This window comes from Pholcus phalangioides, unplaced genomic scaffold (genome assembly GCF_987345545.1).
Source record: "Pholcus phalangioides strain wild (caught in Gottingen) unplaced genomic scaffold, Ppha-v1.0 ptg000039l_1, whole genome shotgun sequence".
In the NCBI taxonomy this organism is placed as follows: Eukaryota; Metazoa; Arthropoda; class Arachnida; order Araneae; family Pholcidae; genus Pholcus; species Pholcus phalangioides.
The window spans coordinates 17,600,505-17,620,765 of NW_028301625.1; the positions used below are offsets into that span (position 1 = coordinate 17,600,505).

Sequence of the window (20,261 nt, forward strand, 5' to 3'; positions counted from 1 at the left end):
ATAACAAAAAACACTTTTCCATATCAGTTTTTTACAAGGAATTGTGTGTAATTATTGGGCAGTTGATAGTATCCACCCTGTATGAATATGAGGGATATATTATTTTGATTGCAACCAGTCAAGAAGAAATAACCAATGCCACACGCGCACACAGCAATAGCTGAAAAGATTAGTTAAAATTATATAGTTTAAAATGTTGAGAATTGCAACAATATATACTACACGGTGATAACTATCGACCGCCCAATAATTATTTACGTGATTCCTTGTGAAAAAGGAATATAGAAAAGTGTTTTCAGTTTTTGTAAATCGGACAAATATTAAGTGAGTTATAAGGCTTTGAAATTTTGTGCTGTGTCATTTTTCTAACAATCAGTTATGTGCCAAACTCCTAATGAAAGTACATTTCTCCACCAGCAGCGGATTGTCACTACTTGAAAATGAACTGAAATATTCAATCCTATGAGAAGCCAAATTCAGCCTTCTTTCACGATTGGCGCTTTTTCTCAATGTAGTGTCATATTATAATCTTAGTTGGTAGAGCACTCGTCTGGCAAACGAGAGACCAGGGTTAGAGTCTCCGTGGGAGCAGAGATGAATTTTCATCATTGTAATAATCATCTCCACAAATAACCAAACTTGATGTCTTTCGTTGAAACTTGTATTAACAAGTGGAGAGGACATTTCTATATACATGTGGCCATCTGGTGGCCTATGTCATTCACGAGCTATTAGTTGATTGCTGCCGCCATCCATGTACGAAGCCTTTCAACAAAACGCTCAAAATATTCTGTTTCCATAACTTAGTTGGTAGAGCACTCGTCTTGCAAATGAGAGACCAGGGGTTAGAGTCCCCATGGGGGCAGAGATGAATTTTCATCCTTGTAATAATCATCTCCACATTTGTATATGTGTTAGCCAAATGAGATCTACCTGAAATTTTTTCAAACCAAATCAACACTTTTGCCAAAATGTGATAATTTGTTCTTTCACTATCAAGTCAAATTTTTCTGGGGAAGGTGCATACAGTTCATTGTTTATTACGTGATCATTTTTATATGGCGTCATTTTCATCAGATTACATATTTGATCAATGAAATGGGGAAATATTTTTTTGAGTTATTTTAAAATTTCATCGAAACAGTCACACGTAAAAACCTCTAATGAAGATTGCAAAAATAGTAGCTTGACGAAGGTGATTTGTAAAAATAACGATTCAATCAGAAACTTCCAATCAAATGTCATTTTATAAATTGCAGACCTGCCAACTCTCCGGATTTCTTAAACGTTTACAGGGTTTCTGGATTTTAATTACATATTGCCGGGTTTGATGCGAAAAGAAAATCAAATTAATTTTCGGGTGAAATAATCAAAATTCTTATTAAAATAATCAAAATTCTTATTAAAATAATCAAAATTCTTATTAAAATAATCAAAATTCTTATTAAAATAATCAAAATTCCTATTAAATAATCAAAATATTCTTCGGATATATGGTTATGGTTGGATTAAGCAGGGCTATTGGCTGCTGTGACAATTCTCTGGCTTCCGGTATACAGATCTTCAAACACAATTTTTTTTTCTACTGGAATCATCGATATTCAAACTAATCACAATACCAAAATAGGGGGCGCTTGCGACAATGTTGTATAATGCTGACTCCGGGCTGGCTGTGCTCCAGGGTACCTTTATGGGGATATTTTTCTGGATGGTAACAAAATTTTGAAGCGTGGTCAAAGCCGTTCAAACCTGTGAATATAAACAATGTACTTATGGAAGATTTTCTTCGGATGCACAGCCAATAGCCCTGCATAACAAGGAAACAGTTATTTTCCGGATATTATGCTGAGGTGAGCTCGGAATGAAAAGTCATCACTTCTCCGCCGGGACTCGAACCCAGGCCCTCTTGCATACCGGGTAGCATGCTTGCCCGGTATGCAAGAGGGCCTGGGTTCGAGTCCCGGCGGAGAAGTGATGACTTTTCTTTCCGAGCTCACCTCAGCATAATATCCGGAAAATAACTGTTTCCTTGATATCTCTGGCTGAGAAAAAAGCCATCTATATCTCTCTAAAGCCCTGCATAAGTCTACCAGAACATATTTTTTTGTACGATGTTTTGAGCGCACAATGGCTGGTTGAAAATATCAGAGTGTTTTGAAGAAATGTTTCACGACAGATTATCCTTGTATAATCGAATCAAGGAAGGGCCAGCATTTTGCCTTCTGCTCCATTTGTAAAGTTGATTTTTCTGTATCACACAAAGGCAAAGCACATGTGATAAAACACGTTCACACACAGAAGCATATGGACAATTGCAAGATTACGGAAAGTAACAAAAATTTAAATTTTGCTCAAGGCTGTTCCACTTTTGATGCCGTTATCCATGCCAAGTGTTTATTTACATCGTTCATCGTGGAACATAAATTACCATTGTCTTGTGTGGAGCATGCCAGTATTCTTTTTAAGAAAATGTTTCCAGATAGTGAAATTGTCAAAAAATATGCTTGTTCAAGAACGAAAACATCTTGCATTGTTGTTGAAATGGGGAAAGCTTCAAAAATGGAATCTATTCATTTCACACAAAAAGGCCCATTTTCGATTTCGACTGACGGCAGCAATAAATCTGAGAAGTACTACCCACTTATTGTGACGATATTCAGTTCCAAAAGTAGTCGATTTGAAATTTTTTTATTCCAGGTGCCTGTTCTGGTTGGTGATAGTACAGGAGAAAATATCTCCAAATTGATGATCAGCTGCTTAAAAGAAAACAATATTCCATTGGGAAATTGTATTGCCTTAAGTGCAGACAATGCACCTGTTATGATTGGCAAATATAATGGTGTGGCAGCATTTTTAAAAAAGAATATTGACCATTTAGCTGTTATAGGTTGCCCGTGTCATCTCATTAATTTGGCTGCCGAAAAGGGAGCAGAATGTCTCGCAGGAAACGTAGAAGAATATCTTATCGATATTTTTTATTATTTTCAAAGGAGCTCTAGGCGAAGAGAAGTTTCAAACTTTGTGTAGCAAAGAAACTAACAAAATAATTAAACATGTAACAACAAGATGGCTCTCCTTAAACAAATGTTTGACAAGATTGTTAGAGCAGTGGGAAGAATTACTGTCATATTTCAAGGACAAACTAAAACAGAATAAGGCAGATACCCCTAAACATTCTACCATCCCCAAAGTCAGTGGGAATATAACGAATTGCAAGAAAACAAATGAAGAAACTATTGGAAATGCTGCTAAAAAATCTAAAGTGTCTGAAAAGAAATCAAAACAGTCACAGAATACAATGTCCTCTGTATTAACACGGGAGGAAAGAATTTTCATATTTTCATCAAATGATGTAAACAGAGCAATCTGTTCATTTCTGACATTTATTTTTCCATCTTTTGATAAGACAAATTTACTGTTACAATCGAATAAGCCCATATTCACAAGGCCAGATCAGTTCTCCTGCATCTCTTGGAAGATGTATTGTCAAAAATTGTTTTGTTATCTGTCTTGAAAAGTGCATCTTCAATTAAGAGTATCAAATATGATTCAGTTGAAAACCAAAAATCTGATGCAGATTTAATGATTGGTAGATCTTGAGAAAAAATGGTTTTGCTTTTGAAAGATTCACAAAAAGCAAAGTTTTATTCTTATGTGAGAAAATTTTACGTTGCTACTTGTAATTACATGACTCAAAAGTTCCCTATTGATCATGAAGTGTTCGTTAATGCTGAAGTGGCTGACATCGATTTAATGGAGAAATCTTGTCTAGGGAGGCACCCTCCCCCATCCTACTTTTTCAAATTTTTTGAGTGGGAGCCCTGCGAATGAGAGAAAAGGTCACAGAAAAGTCCCAAAAAAGTCAGAATTTTGCTTTTGGTAGACACCCTGGGTGTCCATAATCAAGGGGTTCCATTGTATTGTTTGATTTTTCATTGTTCTTAAGAGTTTACACTTTTTTTTTTTTCAAACTAATTTATCTTATATGGATGAATTGGATAATTTAACTTGTTTTACGGTTTTCTTGTACTTTATTAATCAAGTTAAAGTGTATTCCTTAGTTCTTTAGCAATTGCAATTAACATTTAGTTGAATATAAATTTTTCACTTGTAGAGGTAGGGGAGCAAGCAATGCAACTGGAATTGGTCGAGGGCAGAACATTAGACAAATGCTTCAACAGAGCAAACAGAATCCCACAATTGATGTAAGTTCTATTTAAACTTGTAAATTATCTGTATCTGCTGTTAATTTTATTGAGCAGGGGCAAAATTGACCTGATGCAGACTTGCAAACTGCATAAGATTACTGATTATATGTATGTATGTATGGATGGACAAAATTACACATAAATCCTTTTTCATTCAGACTTTTCCCCAAAAAAAATGTCTATCCTAAAACTTGATTTTAATTTGTTTTGAATAGTGTCAATCTTCATTGATTAGCTACAATGTAACTACAGATTTGTATACACCTGCAACAGAACAGGAGAGTTTGAGAGAAGACTTTTCATCTGACAAGGAAAAAGTCTTCAAATATTGTCATATCATTGGCAATATTTGTAGGTGGATAGTTCACCATAGGGAGTGTTGAAATTTAAAATCGTTATTAGATTATTGATTTTTTTTCTTCCTAAAATACATATAAATGGGTGCCAATGTTTCCCATTTATCCAGAAACCTTTTGATTTTCCAGCCTTATCAAAATCTTTTGGGTCAGAAACGAGATTCATCTAATTTCTGTTGTTGTAGAAAATTCATAAAAGAAATCCTGAAATTGGCATTTTGAGAAAATAAAAATATCTTAATAATTGCAATTCGAAAGTGATATTTTCTTGATAAAATGGAAATTGCGAATTGCCACCGAATATGATACAAAACTGAGCAAAAAAGTTTCCAATTAAAATCTCCAAAAGAAATGCTAATGATGTATGATGAATTGCTACTAAAAATCCGTGGATTAAAATGAATTCCGTGAAGAAAAATAAAACATTTGACAGATATGTGAAATGCAGTGGCGTAGCCAGGATTTGATCTGCTGAAGAAAAAAATTCAGAAAGGCACTATTTTTTTTATGAAAATATATTATTTTATTATAGAATTTCTAATAAATTGGTGCATGCCAGAAAATTCTTTCTTGTATTATACATGACCATAACGTACCCATGATATCATAGTTACACATGGTTTGTGTTCAAGAAGTTTTTCCATCTTTTTTCCATATTAAAAGTAAAACTGGCAAGATGCGTGAAGTTTCGTGTTATGCAAATACCACATTGAAAGTCTGCCTGCTCTCTGGGGGAAACTTTTCAAATGAAAGACAGGTTAGCATACATACCTTAAAGTTTGAAAACTGAAAAAAACACTCCAGTCAACCACCACTGTGCCGCTGGTATGGTTCAATCCTGGATCATCGCGATACGAGTCCATCATGATGACCACATAACTGCACAGTGTCTATCGCATGCTACTAGATTCCAGATGCACAAGCAAAGGGTGCCATGAATCCAAAAAAGTTTAGGAATGACTGCTTAAGAATTTCAAATGAATTGGTGTGTGCCGGTAATTGTTGTATGTCTTTATAATGTATTTAACTATATCTGAGGCATATTAAGTGTTTGAAATTTCACTGTCCATCTTCCAAATCAAATTGAAAGTAGTAAGTATATGAATTGATGTGAAATAATTTTTATCTTCTCTGGTCTACCGGCTTCCTTTGGGTGAAACTGTTTGAAAGTGTGTTCTGCTCGAGGTTAAAAAACTAGAGCAGGCATTGTGCGGTATATGTATATTTATTTTTAGTGAAATAAATTCATTATAAAAAATCAGAAGAATGAAAATATATCGAGCGATGAATGGTACAGACTAGAGCAGGCGTTCTCTTCATCTTTTTATTTACATTAATAATTACAGTAAGTCTCTCTCTCAAATGTGCCACCACCAACATTGATAAAGGTTTGGCAGCATCTAGCAAGTGATTGACATACTCTTTCGAAGATGCCAAGTGTTTCGCGAACAGTTGCAGCAGTGACTGAAAGTTTTGCAATGAGGTTCTCATCAGAGTCAATTAGTCTCATAGACGAGTGCCTTGAAGTGTCCGGATGTGAAAAAATTTGATACTTGATAAATCAGGTGAACATGCTGGCCAAGCAACAGGTCCACCTCATCCAATCCATCAACGGCCAAACATGGCATTGAGGTAATTATGCACATTAATGTCGAAATGGGCTGGAGCCTCATCATGCTGAAACCATGTGGCATTTTGAACAGTAACTGGAACATTATCAAGTAGTCTAATTCTAGTAATACTTCTTCCAGAAAGATGATATACACTGGTTGTTGAGTTGATGTAGTAGCAAGTATGGGGCCAATAAGGAAATAATTTACAATACCCGCTCACATATTAACAGAGAACCGCTCCTGGAAACATGTGGGTTAGAGGTGGCCCACACATGGGAATTGTGCAAATTATAAACTCTGTCACGCATAAAGGTTGCCTCATCTGTGAAAAGTACATTTGCAGAGAAGCTTTGAGTCAATGTAATCTGCTGCAAAAAACCAACGACAGAAATTTAAGCGCTGAAGATAATCAGCCCCATTCAGTGCTTGCGTTGATAGTATAGAATAGAGGTGCCCCAGTGGCGTGGTGGTAAGATACTCGTCTACCATCTTGAAGGTTGTTGTCTGGGTCCCGGGTTCGAACCCAAGGGAGGATATAGATAAGTTATTTTCCCTAACGAACTCGAGGCGACCACCGATAGACAGCGCCTTCACTTCCAACCCATCTCACTAATGGCAGTAAATTGCAATATAGCGATATGGCCAGAATTGGTGTTTGGTGAAGAAGTAGTATAGAATAGAAAGTCTTTCCTCATGCAAAACTTTCCATATGGTGCTTTTATTTGCATGTTTAATTCATGCAATTGATCTTGTGATATTGCTTGGATTACCTTCAATCTCTCGCAGAATATGTTCTTCCATTTCTGGAACTCATACATGTCTTAAGCGGCCCGTATCCTGCCTCCTGACGTGAAATGAACTACTCTCACAAAGATGGCAGTGTAAACACGCGGAAAATTTTTGTGATCCGGCATTGTCCAATTCGGGAAGCGTTAGCGATGCAACCTTAGCACTGCTCTTCTGTTACAATTCGCAGCCCATTACATAAGATGCATGTCTGTTTTCTCAAAGTGTAAATTGGTCTATCACATTCGAAATACGCCTTTGAAATGATGACTGCTTGCAGAAGATCACATCGTGCTGCCCTCTACCAACCACAGTGTACGCCAATCATTGCATCGACACTTCCAGGGCTTTAGCACTGTTAATGGGTGGACGTTTCAGCATTTAATTGTACCAAACCATTTTTAGCAAGACTTTCACCCAATAATGTAACGTTTTTTTAGCATTTCATGTTTTTCTGCCAACACTTCATTTCTGACCCCACATTGCTGTACAAAAAACCCATTGCTGCTTTATGTGTATTTTACTTTCGCTTAAAGTTTGGCCCTCTCTCATTCTCTGTATTTTAGAGTTTTTTATTTCATCCACCGGTAGGAAAAACTCTTCCAGAACCCCATTTGTGTTTTTTACGGCTCAGAATCTTTTCCACCTTTTTGACACTCCTATACACAAGCTAGTAGATTCTGCCATGGCACCTACAGATAACATGACATTTCTAGGCACTCTAAATCTAGTCAAGTCTCCTATATATAAGGTGGTATTTGTAGGAGCTTAAGGTTCTACTTAAGGCACCCAAAGTAAAGGCTTCTTGGAGCTTGAATCCTAGCCATTACTTCATAGATTCAGTGGTCTCTCCACAGTAGGTTCCAGTGCCTAATTTCATCAGAAGGTGCCCTAATAAGCTCTTGGTGACCCTTCACAACAGAACAAGCATTTGATGAATGCCATATCCTCAGAACTGAGGCACCTGTGGAAGGTATTTCTAGGAGCTCTATCGAGAATCACCAATAACGGGGAAAAGTTACAGCAACAACGGGGCAGGACTTTGTTCTTTAATAAAGGCGGGAACTTCGAGGCTGTTCTGAACATGCTTTCAGATAGAGAGCTTGAGAGCAATTTTCAGAAATGATAATGAAAACATCCACTTTCTTTTCTCAAATGAATAGTACAAACCCAATCACTGTGGAACTGCAAGAGGTGCATAAATAAGTAGAGATTTTTTTTCCTCACTCGTCATTTTAGTCAGTGAAGGTAAAAAATGAAAACCCTTTTTTTTTTTTGTAGATCAAAAGTTATTTAGTAGAATAGACGCCAATGTGTAGGTAAAATTTTGATTGTGAAGTAATCGCTCTCTCTCTACTCTTCCCTCAGCTATGCTAATAGCGAGATGAATATTTTTAGTCATAATAATCAGCTTGATTTAGGTGAAGAATGAAAATTCAAGTAGGCTTTATAAACAAGGTTGAGAGGGCCAAAATTATAGGAAAATACAGGAATACCATGGGAAACAAGTCATGTAGAAAAATCAAATTTTTTGTTTTATTTGTATGGAATGTTTTCTTTGGCAGCGAAATGTTTCATTGTGTGATAAAGTAGAGATTTTTCAAGTCTGGGAATTGACACCTATGCATATATATTGTATACATACACAGTGATTCCATAATTTTCCTCGCTGTATTTCACTGGCAAACCATTGATCTTACAGGCATACTTCCAATTAGAAAAAGAATCCAAATATGTAAAACTGATATGCATGTCACCCAAGAAACAGCTTCTTGACTGGGTTTTTGAGGACAGTGTCCATACAAGAAGTTAATTTTTATATTTTAATAACTATACAATCTCTTTCAATTCGAATGATGTATCTGAGGTCTACACATTATTTATAGATACTTTTTCTAAAAGTATGCCTCTAGAATCAAAGTTTGCCAATAATTTGATGCTAGAGGAGTTAGCTATGTACCTTGTATATAATCAGAATATGATCAAAAAACCTCAAACTATGCACTAGTAGAACTATCATTAAAAATACTATTTAAGCATTGATTTATCAATCACAAATACAATCATTTATTTATTATGATTGAACTGAGTAGGGGATATAATGAATGTAAACATAATGTATATGTATACAGGCTGCATAGGTAACAGGGCGTATGGTATTTCAACCGTTGATCCTACAGGATTACTTCCAATTAGGAAAGGTATCCAAATAATGTATAGTACTCAGATATGTCATTCATGTTGCAAGAGGTTGTATAATTATAAAAAAGTTAATTTCTTTATCTTAATATAGTCCTTATGTGTCCCAAAACTCAATTAGAAAGTTGTCTTTCCTGGTGCCAAGAAAAAAAATTCCACGTTTTCGAGTGACATATTCACTGGGGTATTCAAATTTGAAAATTAGAGGGGAAATTAGGGTGGAAACAGTTTTACCCACATTTAATTATTTCCCAACTTTCTTACGTTTTTTTGAATTTGAATATCTCGCTGAATATTCCACTTAAAAACATGGAATTTTTTTACTTCGCATCAGAAGAGACAAGGCAACAACTTTCTTATTAGGCTTTTGGGAACACTGGGCCTATATAAAAAGTTAATTTTTTTATTTTAATAACTATACAACCCCTTTGACACATCTGAGTGCTACATATTATATGAATATTTTTTAAATTTTAAGTATGCCTGTAAAATGCCATACCCTGTTGCCTATGCACTTTGTATAATTACGTATATACAGGGCATATGGTATTTCATTGGTGAATCGTTGATCCTAAAGGTATACTTCCAATTAGAAAAAGCATGCAAATAATATGTAGTACTCAGATATGTCATTCATGTTGCAAGGGATTGTATGGTTATTAAAATAAACTATGCAGACACCCTTTGCTCAAAAACCCAATGAGAAAACTGTTTCCCTGTCTCTCCTAAGGCCAAAAAAATCCACATTTCTAAGTGCAATATTCACTGAGATATTCAAATTCAAAACACTGAAGAAAGTTGGGGGGAAACATTAAATGCGGGGAAAACGGTTTACACATATTTATTGCTGTTTTTTCCAACTTTTATTTTACAAATGCAAATATTTCAGTGATAATTGCAAGTGAAAATGTTTTTCATTGGCATCAGGGCAACAACTTTCTAATTAAGTTTGTGAGCACAGGTCGTCAGTATAGAAAATTAACATTTTTATTTTAATAACTATACAATCCCTTGCTACATGAATGACATATCTGAGTACTACACATTATTTGCATACTTTTTTAATTGGAAGTATGCCTTTTTGGATCAATGTTTTGCCATACCATCTGATACCTATGCACCTTGTGTAAGTCTAGCTATATAATTTTTTTTTTTTCCAGAAAAACAAAACACGAACAGATTCAGCTAAGACAGGCAAAAGTGTTTCTGATAATTTACCTCTTTTTCGAAACCTTGGTCGTGGTTGTAGTGTAGAAATGAACAGGTAATCTTTTCATTTGAACGAATATTTGCCATTGTATCAGTCATACACTGCGCTCCACAAAATATTTTAATAAAGCTTTAATATAGAATATATTTAGAAAAGTATCAACAGAGAGCAGACAGACCAGCAACACAATCCTGGTTACAATCAAGGTCAATACTCACAAAAAACACAGCTAACATCGCTCCCGATTTGAAAGATAGATGGCAGCACTTCAAGTAGATTACACTCAAACATTGCAAATATATTAGGGATACACATGCATAAAAACACTTTCAATTGTAAGTTAATTAATTAGAAATTTCTCAGAGGAATGTGTTCAAGATGCATGTGTGGTTTATTAGTAACAAAAATGTGATAACTCCAATTTTTTCAATCATGTCCTTATAACATGTACTTGGAAAACAAAAATGATACTTTTTCTACTGCCATCTAGAAATGTTTAATTTTTTCATTGTTTCTACTAAACAACTTTAGCTTTAAAGGTGAATTTATTAAAATTTTAATTAAAAATTCAAACTGATATAGCAGGAGTGCAAGAGCTACACCAAATCCCTGCACGTTTGTGCCAATTCCAGTTTGTGGCAAGAGTCCTTATGCAAGTGCGGCACGTTTTTTGATTCTGACAGCAGGCGCGGATTTAGAGGTGTGTGATTGCCCTTTCCAAGAGAGGAATAATATGGGAAAAATTGGTCTGGCTGTAAAATATGGGGCAATCGAACGAACATACATAAAATAGATCTCCCCTCTTGACACATTGCCGTAAATTTGCACGTGTTCGACAGTCTGTGCCGATCAAAGTATGAAAATGAGTGCTTCCGAAAATTTACTTGCAGTGTGCACAACATCTACTGGGTTCACCTTCCTGCACGTGTAAACAGTGCGGTTTTTCGCACTATGATTGTACTCTCACACGATGGTTTCGACTCTCGTAAGCAACGTTCCCTCTAATTTTTTATTTTATTCTACCACTTCTGATCTCTTTTGTCTGTTCACAATATGAAAAAAATAATGCAGTCAGTAAAGAAATTGGCTCATTCTATTTGGACGGCGTTTTATTCTGATGCGGATCGTTGTCTGGCACAATGGATCGGTCATGTACTAGAGTGCGTTCCACATGGACCAAAGTGCTCGATCACTCACACACACCTCTCTCCATTTAACATTATTCGAAGCACTTCTGCTCCGGTTTTAGTCCACTATTGCTACTTGTAGTGCTTCTCAATGCAACAGGGCCGGTGTGGACCCAGGTAAATACAGATCGATAGTGTATTCAAGAGTTTTTATGCACAGGATGCATTTTCGGTGGGCTCGCCCATGGAGCTTCTTTCGAAAAGTTCTGTCATAGGTGCCAAAGGAGCTCTGGTAAGACAAATGTTGGTAGTGGGTCTAGGCGTAGACAGGCTCATAACTAGGCTGGGGCAACCAGGTTTCTTCCTCTTCCCCCAGCTGAATGGGAACCCCACCAAAAGTGTACTTATTTCGCATAATAATCTTTCATAAGCCTTTCAAGGGGAGTCCTAAGGAAAAGTCTGCCCTGGGGCCCCGAGAAGGTATGCTACGGCCCAGGGTATAGGGTTGCCAGATGACCGAAAATGCATATACAGCGATGGATTGCATTGAATGTTCCTGAATTATTTGAGAGCCTCTGCCTTCTCAACATTGCTTAGAGTGGCAGGGGGGGGGGAAAATTTTGTGGCTTGAGCTCCTAAGTTCCAGTGCCTATAAGGGTGTTGTATTTAAATAAACTTTACAATTTTTTGGAAATTGAAAAAAAAAATTAGTTTTTTTATTGTGCTATATGTTGTCAGGGTCCGTAAATACTTGCTTTTGCTTGTAGCATGCCTGTTTATGTTTTGAAAAAGTTAAATAATTGGTTTTGTCACATCAGTATTGCATACTTTAATTTGTGAAGAAAATTTTATTTTGAATTATCTGTTAAATTACCTTAACCATTTTTGACAAATTTAGGGAGAAAAAACACCATATTACAGATATATTCCCGCTCCATTTTGAAAATTTCTGCTCCAAAAATGAAAGTTTGCTGTTCTAAAATGGATGAATGGCACTTGCACCCCTGATATGGAAGTATTTTTCATGAATTTAAATTTCTCAATCTTCAAAACATCACTATCAAAAATCATAGAAAAATATCAAAAACAATTATATGAGGTGAATCAGAAAAAAAGCAATTGCCCTACAAGATATTTCTTTCAACAGATGAGTACTTTGTACATATTGTACAGTGTTTGCAAACTTGTAGGAGAAGTATGTAAAAAAGATGAATCAGTATCACATAGCAATGCAGGGTGTTCGAATGTTTTTTCTTTTTTTCTCTCTGCATGCAGAAACCAGATAGCCCGATACAATGTGCAAATCAGCAGAAGCATGCTCTCTCCTCCACTGGAGCGCTGATTGAAATAGACTGGTTTTTCTCTGTTTCTCATTCCGCGTGTATGTTATGACTAATGTTTTTCCTCTTTGCTAGCCATTTGTTTTTGCCAGTTTTTTTATTTTCGATGATCACAAATGATAAACTTTGTTTTATTTATTTTATTTCTTCAAGTTTTAAGGAACAGATGTTGGAATTCCAAATGAACTTATGATTGTTTTTTTCTTCTATTCAGTCGATATGCTCTGCCCCTAACACTGTCGTAAATTCTTTCATTATGTGGTAAATGACGTTGTACGGGAGTTCTAGGTGTTTGATACATTGGCCAGCTCAAATCACCGAATTTACCATGTCTTGATTACTACTTCTGAGGACCCCTAGACTAAGGGTATATCAAAACACTGGTATGTAATACCCCCATTGACAGCACTGAGGAACTGGTTGCATGCATTGCAGGGAAGTTTGACATGTTCAGAATTCTATGCGTTGGAGATTTGAGGCCTGTATTACAGTTCTAAATGACACTTACAACATTACCTCCATTAGTTTGATTGCTGTACATTTATTACTAAAATGCATATTTACTTATGTGGTGTCATTTTTCTTCATGTGCTTACCCCATCAGGAAATTATTTTGAATCCTTCTCTGCATAATTATGTAATCATGGTTCGTACCGGTCCTTGAGAAAAAAAAGTAAAAAAGAGTTCATTTTCAAGGCCTTGAAAGTCCTTGAAAATCCTTAAGAGTCCATGAAAAAAATTTTTTTTTTTATGAATTCTGTGAGAGTCCTTGAAAAATTTGTTTTCCGAAATAGTTTTCGCCACTTTTTTTTTACTCCGTAAGTGACGTCCTTAAAAAAGTGCAAAGCACAGCAGCCAATAACCCTAGATAATTAGATTTAAAGCACGTTTTTTCCTATTATTCTTAAGCCGGGTTTTCGTAGGAGCAGGTTTTCTGTGCTGCGTGCAAAGTGAATCGCCCAGCGTGACACACCGTCCACTCACGAATAATAAGAAAACAAGTTTGACTGTTTTCCTAGAGAGCGCAACAAGCCTCACGGCAGTGTTTTACGTCGGGCCTGATTGGCCGACTGTTTCTGAGGGAGTCAAATGCGTTGTGCGCCACTCCTTTTACCGATCTTCTCTTCATTTTTGTTTTCTTTCATTTTCCTTCATCGAGCTCGATGTTTCCCTTCAAACTGGAGCATGCAGTTGACAGAGTAGCTAATGCACCACGGTAGGAATACAGAAACGCGTAGTGTGATTATGTAACACGTTTCTGTCAACGAGAAATGGTTCAGTTCATGCGGCGCCAAAAACGTATGTTGGAATGTTTTTTCCCTTTTTATTCTCTGTGCACGTGGAACCACTCGGCCCGATGCAATATGTAAACTGCCGGCGGTGTGCTCTCACCCTCACGGGAACTCGGCTTTGTATTGTAGGCTGGTTTTTTTCTCCCTGAGATTGCCAGTTGTTATTTGTCGGCCGTTTTATTTATTTATGTATGATCGTAAATGATCTTGTTTTTTTCCTTGTAACTTTTATGGAATAAAAGCTAGATTTCAAAATGAACTTCCGATCATTGTTTTTTTTCTTCAGCTCAGTCGGCACGCTCTGGCCCCCAACAACCAATACCTTCTCCTAGAGTAGAAGTCCTTCTGCTGTAGAAGGTATTGTAACAACCCACTTCTAGGAAAACCCGGCTTTATGGTAGCATGTATCCTGTGATTATATGTAGACGTATTTGGAGTCGTTGGAAGTCATTAAACTTTTGTACTTGGTATTTTTTCTGGAGGACTTGAGAAATCAATATCTTAGAAAAAAAGTTTCATAATTTTTGCCGAAATAATTTCAGCCTTTCGGTCCGTAAGTGAGCAAAGCTTCCTCTGATTACTGTCAACCATAGGCAGAGATTGACTTGAAAGTCTGGGGGGGGGGGCACGATGTGAATTCATATATGCATATATACATTAGATCAGCCAACTTCACGCTGCCCCCTCCCCAGTATCTCCGCTCGTGCTGTCAACAAAATATTTATTTAGCAGTGATGTGAAGTGCTTTTTTTTGTACAAGGTTCTTTAAAGAAAGAAAACAAAAAATGAGTAGCAAGTGTGTGTACTTTATTTACTTGTGGCTGAAAAATCCCTTCTATCAAGATTGGTTGCTGAGTGCGCCAGACAAAAATGTTGCCAAATGCAAGCTGTGCTTCAATGGGTGAATGGGCGCTGAAATCCATTGAGCTTATATTATTGCAGGGAGTATGACGCAGGGCCATAACTAGGATTTTTGTATTGTCTTTCCGCCCCCACCAATTCGATAATTTTATAACGGTGTTCACCTAAAATTTGCCACCCAGGGCAGTTCCCCCCCCCCCCTGCGCCCTCTAGTACCGGCGCTGGTATGATGTCATTGATCTACATCATTCCTTGGAAGACCATGTGACGCGTTGAATGTTGGCGCATCTGTTATTTTCTAATGGCATCAATAGTTGTTTAAAGGAGTTTAAAACAATAAATGAAAGAAATAATTTCAGTATCGATGATACAATTCCAAAATTAATGAAAGAGAGAGTTCCAGAATTAATGAAAGAAAAATTACAGAATTAATGAAAGAAAAATTACAGAATTAATGAAAGATAATTCCAAAATTAATAAAGCAATAATTCCAGAATTAATGAAATTTTAGAATCAATAAAAGAATTCAGCATTAATGAAAGAAAGAATTTCAGCATTAGCAAAAGAAACAAATCCAGAATTGATGAAAGCAATTATTCCAAAAGTAATGAAAGCAATTATTCCAAAAGTAATGAAAGCAATTATTCCAAAAGTAATGAAAGCAATTATTCCAAAAGTAATGAAAGCAATTATTCCAAAAGTAATGAAAGAAATTATTCCAAAAGTAATGAAAGAAATTATTCCAGAATTGATGAAAAAATTCAAGAATTAATGGAATTTTTTCAGCATTAATGAAATAAATAAATTCAGAATTAATGAAAGAAATAATTTAATATTTTTCTATCTTTAGAAGAGTTTTTTTTTTAGTCTTTAAAAGAAAATTAATTGCAATATTTAGAGGCTAAACTAGGTTTCAATGAGGAAATTGACAGGCACGAACTGTGTTATTCAATGTGTCATATGTTTTGTATGATATATATGTGTATGTGGCCTCCTTTATTCATTACGGATGATGTGAAATAAAGTAGGTAGAAATGTAATATCTGAAAGTTTTAATAAAAATTAAATATGCGCCTATTCATGTGAAAAATATGCGTTTGTAAAAAAAGTCCTTGAATTTTTAAGTTTTACCTTGAAAAGTGCTTGAATAGTCCTTGAATTTTTTTTCGTTGGAAGAGTACGAACCATGTTTATGTTTCATGAAAGGATGCATAGAAGAAAAATTGTAACCACTCATTTTTTTGGCATCAATATCATAAAATCATCTGAAATTTCATAAACATTCAAGTATTTTATAGGAATCTGCACTAAAATTTCATCCACCCTTTTTTTTAGGCAGAACTTAGACTTTGGTAACATGAATCAGCATATTACTTCTGTTGAAAATACTAACTGCTGGGAAGAGCCTTTTGTTCCCAGTAAGGATTAATTTCGTCAACGTTGTGATTCCATCATGTTGGTGACTGTAAAGATATGTGGACTTTGTGACAGGGATCTGCAGTATTAGTGTATACTGGAGCAGTAGTGAAAGTTTGAAGATCCTGCAACATTTTCCAGCTCTTCTTTTCATGAGGACCTGTTCGTTTTTGGGAAGTCTGACTGGTACAGACTTCAGTTTTGAATCACTTAGAAAGGTGCAGAGAGTGAGAGAGAACTAGATTACTCATTGATCACAGTGTATATGAGAACATATTTTTCTAATGTTTATGTTTTGGTGTAGGTGAGAGAGTTTCATGCAGTGAAATGAATATCAATGAAGCTCTTGTAGCACTTTAATCATAATATCACACAGCTTATAATATTCAATGAGAAGTTTAATTGCTTTGCCTGACATTCAATTTCCCTCAATGGTTATGAATTCTAAGGTATTCACACTGCACCAAATACATTATCAATTTAATGGAAAAATATGCTGTTGAAATGTAACTGTTTTCAATGTTTTTATTAGGGGACTGTTTTTCATAAATATGGTAGGATTTTTGTATTGAGAGCTGACAAATATAGTAAATGATGTATGAAATATTTCATTACCAACTTTAGCTTCCATGTGAACCTTTTTTTCCAATAGTACTTAAATGTTTTCTTGAAGTTGATTAATAGTTTGTAGTTTGCAAGTTATGTTGCCTTTTACATTGATAATGAGTGTTAACATTTCATTTTCATTGCTTCCACATATATATTTTTTCTCTTATTGTTACAAGTTATTTGTGATAAATTTCAATGCAGATGTTTGTTCAGTTTTTTCTTGTTAAATACAGGTTCGGTCAATGGTATGTAGCCTGCGATTGAATGCTTTCAGAACTATGATGTAGTAAATAATGGTATTGATTCTATTCCAAACACATTAGTTGAACCTTCCAGTAGATAATGTAATGAAATCAGCTGTCTTTTCACGCTATGTGGTATGAATGTATCAGAATCACATTGAGTAATGTTGCAGTTATTACAAATATCTAATATTATTTATTGTTTATGCTGAAAATGGCATGGTATGGAGAAACTTGAGTTAATAAAGACTTTTCTTTAGAGATAGTGTTTTTTTCTTTGATTAGATGAAATTAAATATTGTAATCAGACTTGTTTTGTCTAAAAGATGGTTAGGAATATATATATATATATATATATATATATATATATATATATGGGTTTTTTTGTGTGTGGGAGATAACTGGTGGTTCCTTATAAATCTGACAGCACAGTGATTTGCACACCAATTTTTTATCTTAATGCTTATTTTTTGAATTTGTGTCGCACACAGACTTACTTTCCATCTATAAGGAATTATCAGACTAAAGAGGAAGGACAAACTGTTATCAGATACAAACCCCCTTGTTGATTTAATATTTTCTATCTTTGAAAGCCATGTAACAGCATGAATCTGTGGTATTTCAAAACTTGAAACAAGGCCAATCAATTAAAAAGAAGTCTGAAGTTTAAAAGAAAATCCATGCCTATTATGGTGTTTTGCACTTGAAAGAAATAGCTTTCCTGTTTTACACTTTAATGAGGTAACGGGCATTCTAGTATGGTTTTTTTTCCCCCTCCTTAACTCAGGCCTATATAATTTTTCTCACCCAAAATCATCAGCCTACACGCTATCTGTTCCCAAACCATAAATATGAAATTCTGTGTTGAGATAGTGTTATGAGAGCAATCTTTTGAATAGAACACACTCCTTTTGTGTTCAGGCTGAAGAACCCGCAACATTACAGAACGATGAACTATTTGACAAAATAGTGACAATCGATTCTAACAACCCTCAATCAGTCCATTCTTCATAGCATAATGTCCCATAAGGTATACTGGCTCAACATACCATTCTACATCTTTTTTGGGAGCACATTTTTCCTTCTCAGCACTTCTATCAAATTCATGGCTAAAAAAATAGTCAGAATCACTTGAAAATAAACGTTTAATTATTAGTAAATATAAAATAACCAATTTTGAATCTATTTCCAACCACTTTGACCCACGATTAAAATAAAAATGGTCAAACCTGCCATCTCTCCGGATTTAAAATTTCTCCGGATTTTGGCAGAAAATTATATTTTACACAAGTTTTCATGTTGTTAGGGAAAACACCCATAGAGGACAGCTGTGGTCATTTCCATCGAGCAGCTGTAAAAAAAGTCTTGATGACCGCATTTAAGCAACTGGGAAAGACGTGACTTTGTTTATGTAGCGTTTATCAGCAATCATTTATCAGAGGCATGACCTTGGTTGCCAAAATTCCTGCATAATCATTATTGTATTCCATTAACAGCCGTGTGGTAAACACAAGTTTTTTCGTCAGCAGCTTTGTATTTTTAAATTGTTTCCTCCAATTAAATATGTCTTCAGAAAGAAAATATAAAATTTTAAGCTTTTAAGAGTTCATATATCTAAGATTATCAATCACTGATAGCATCCACGAAAGGAAACATGTTTTATGAACAGTATATAGACATGGAATTATATTCTGCTCAGGGGCAATGTAGAACTTGCGGGGGGGGGGGGGGGGATAATGGAAGTTTGTCTTAATTGATTAAAAAAATTTTTTTGTGATAGTCTGAGTGCCAGGAGGACACCCCCCCCCCCTCTGTAGAATCTCCGGATTCCAAAAGTTGACAAGTCTGTGCTTATTTTTCACAGCAACCCAGAGCATGAAAATGGTTACATTAGATGAGACATCCAAGCACACATTCAATGGAGTGGAATATTTTACTGAAATTATACATAATATGACTGAAGCTGTCTAGTCCCATCCAAACTGAAATTACTGTACAATGCACATTTGCAAATAAACAAGTCTGGTTCTTGGAGGAAAAAGAAAGTGGGCCTGGAGAAGGAAATTAAAAATTTTCCAGTGTGCCTTCGATTTTCAAGACTTCTTGTGTATGTGTATTTTATTTATTATACAGGGTGTCCTGTAAGCACTAACGCAGCTTTTATGTCATCAACAATCCTTCGTAGAGGTATATAGTTTCAATTTAAAAAATACCGAAAAGGCATTCAAAAATTACCGACCAGTTTTGACAGTAAAATACAGTGTGTAACAAAATAAAATCTAAATTTTCAGGTCCCCCTGTCCTCTAACTTCCAGTTGTTGCCGTCTGTTATCTTGAGTCCAACAAATGAAATTCTAAGTTTCTAAGTGCAATATTCGCTGACATATTTGAATTCGAAAATCGGAGAAAAGTTGAAAAAGAACAGCATAAATGAGGGAAAGGGGCAAGAGATTTTGCTGTTCTTTCATAACATTTCTCAGATTTTTGAATTCAAATATTGCACTTAGAAATATAGAATTTTTTTTCTGTTGGCATCACGAGATATAGGGTAACAAGGGCAGAGATCCCATTGACGCACTATAATGTGTAAATACCCGGAATTTCAGAAAAGGATGCATAAAGATTTTGTTCACGTGTCCTTTCTTAGTTCTAAAAAGGCAAAGTTGAGAGAAAAACTTCCCCAACTTTCTTCTCGACTATCGTGATCGCGCCACCTTGAAAAAGTGGTTTTACTACTTTGTACACTGTACTGTATTAATATACATGTGGGTTGTTGAATAAGATAAGGGATATCTAGTTGCTTCCCTGAATGAGGGGCCATGTAATAATCAAATTTTGGAGTTTTATTACGCTGCGGATTTTCTCCCTTCCGGTCACACACTGGAAATTATGGTACTTTCACGTCTATCTGCCGGCATTCCAAGACAGTGTCTATATGGCATAAATTCACCTTGTTCCTACAATAATGCAAATGCACATTTTTTTAATCGTAAAGGATTAGA

At 35.5% G+C, this 20,261-nt stretch overlaps 1 protein-coding gene across 5 annotated transcripts in view; it reads left to right on the top strand.

Moving 5' to 3' along the window:
• Window positions 1–17,520, top strand: part of LOC149065638 (constitutive coactivator of PPAR-gamma-like protein 1 homolog) — a 234,636-nt gene extending 217,116 nt beyond the window's left edge. For 2 of the 5 annotated variants that reach the window (XM_089253548.1, XM_089253552.1), the window contains exons 15-17: window positions 4,115–4,205; window positions 10,323–10,426; window positions 16,328–17,520. In XM_089253548.1, the coding sequence (XP_089109674.1) occupies window positions 4,115–4,205; window positions 10,323–10,426; window positions 16,328–16,421 (289 nt within the window). In that variant the 3' untranslated portion in view covers window positions 16,422–17,520. The remainder of the gene's footprint in view (window positions 1–4,114; window positions 4,206–10,322; window positions 10,427–16,327) is intronic. The other 3 variants (XM_089253549.1, XM_089253551.1, XM_089253550.1) reach the window with 3 other exon arrangements.
• The last annotated feature ends 2,741 nt before the right edge of the window (window positions 17,521–20,261 follow it).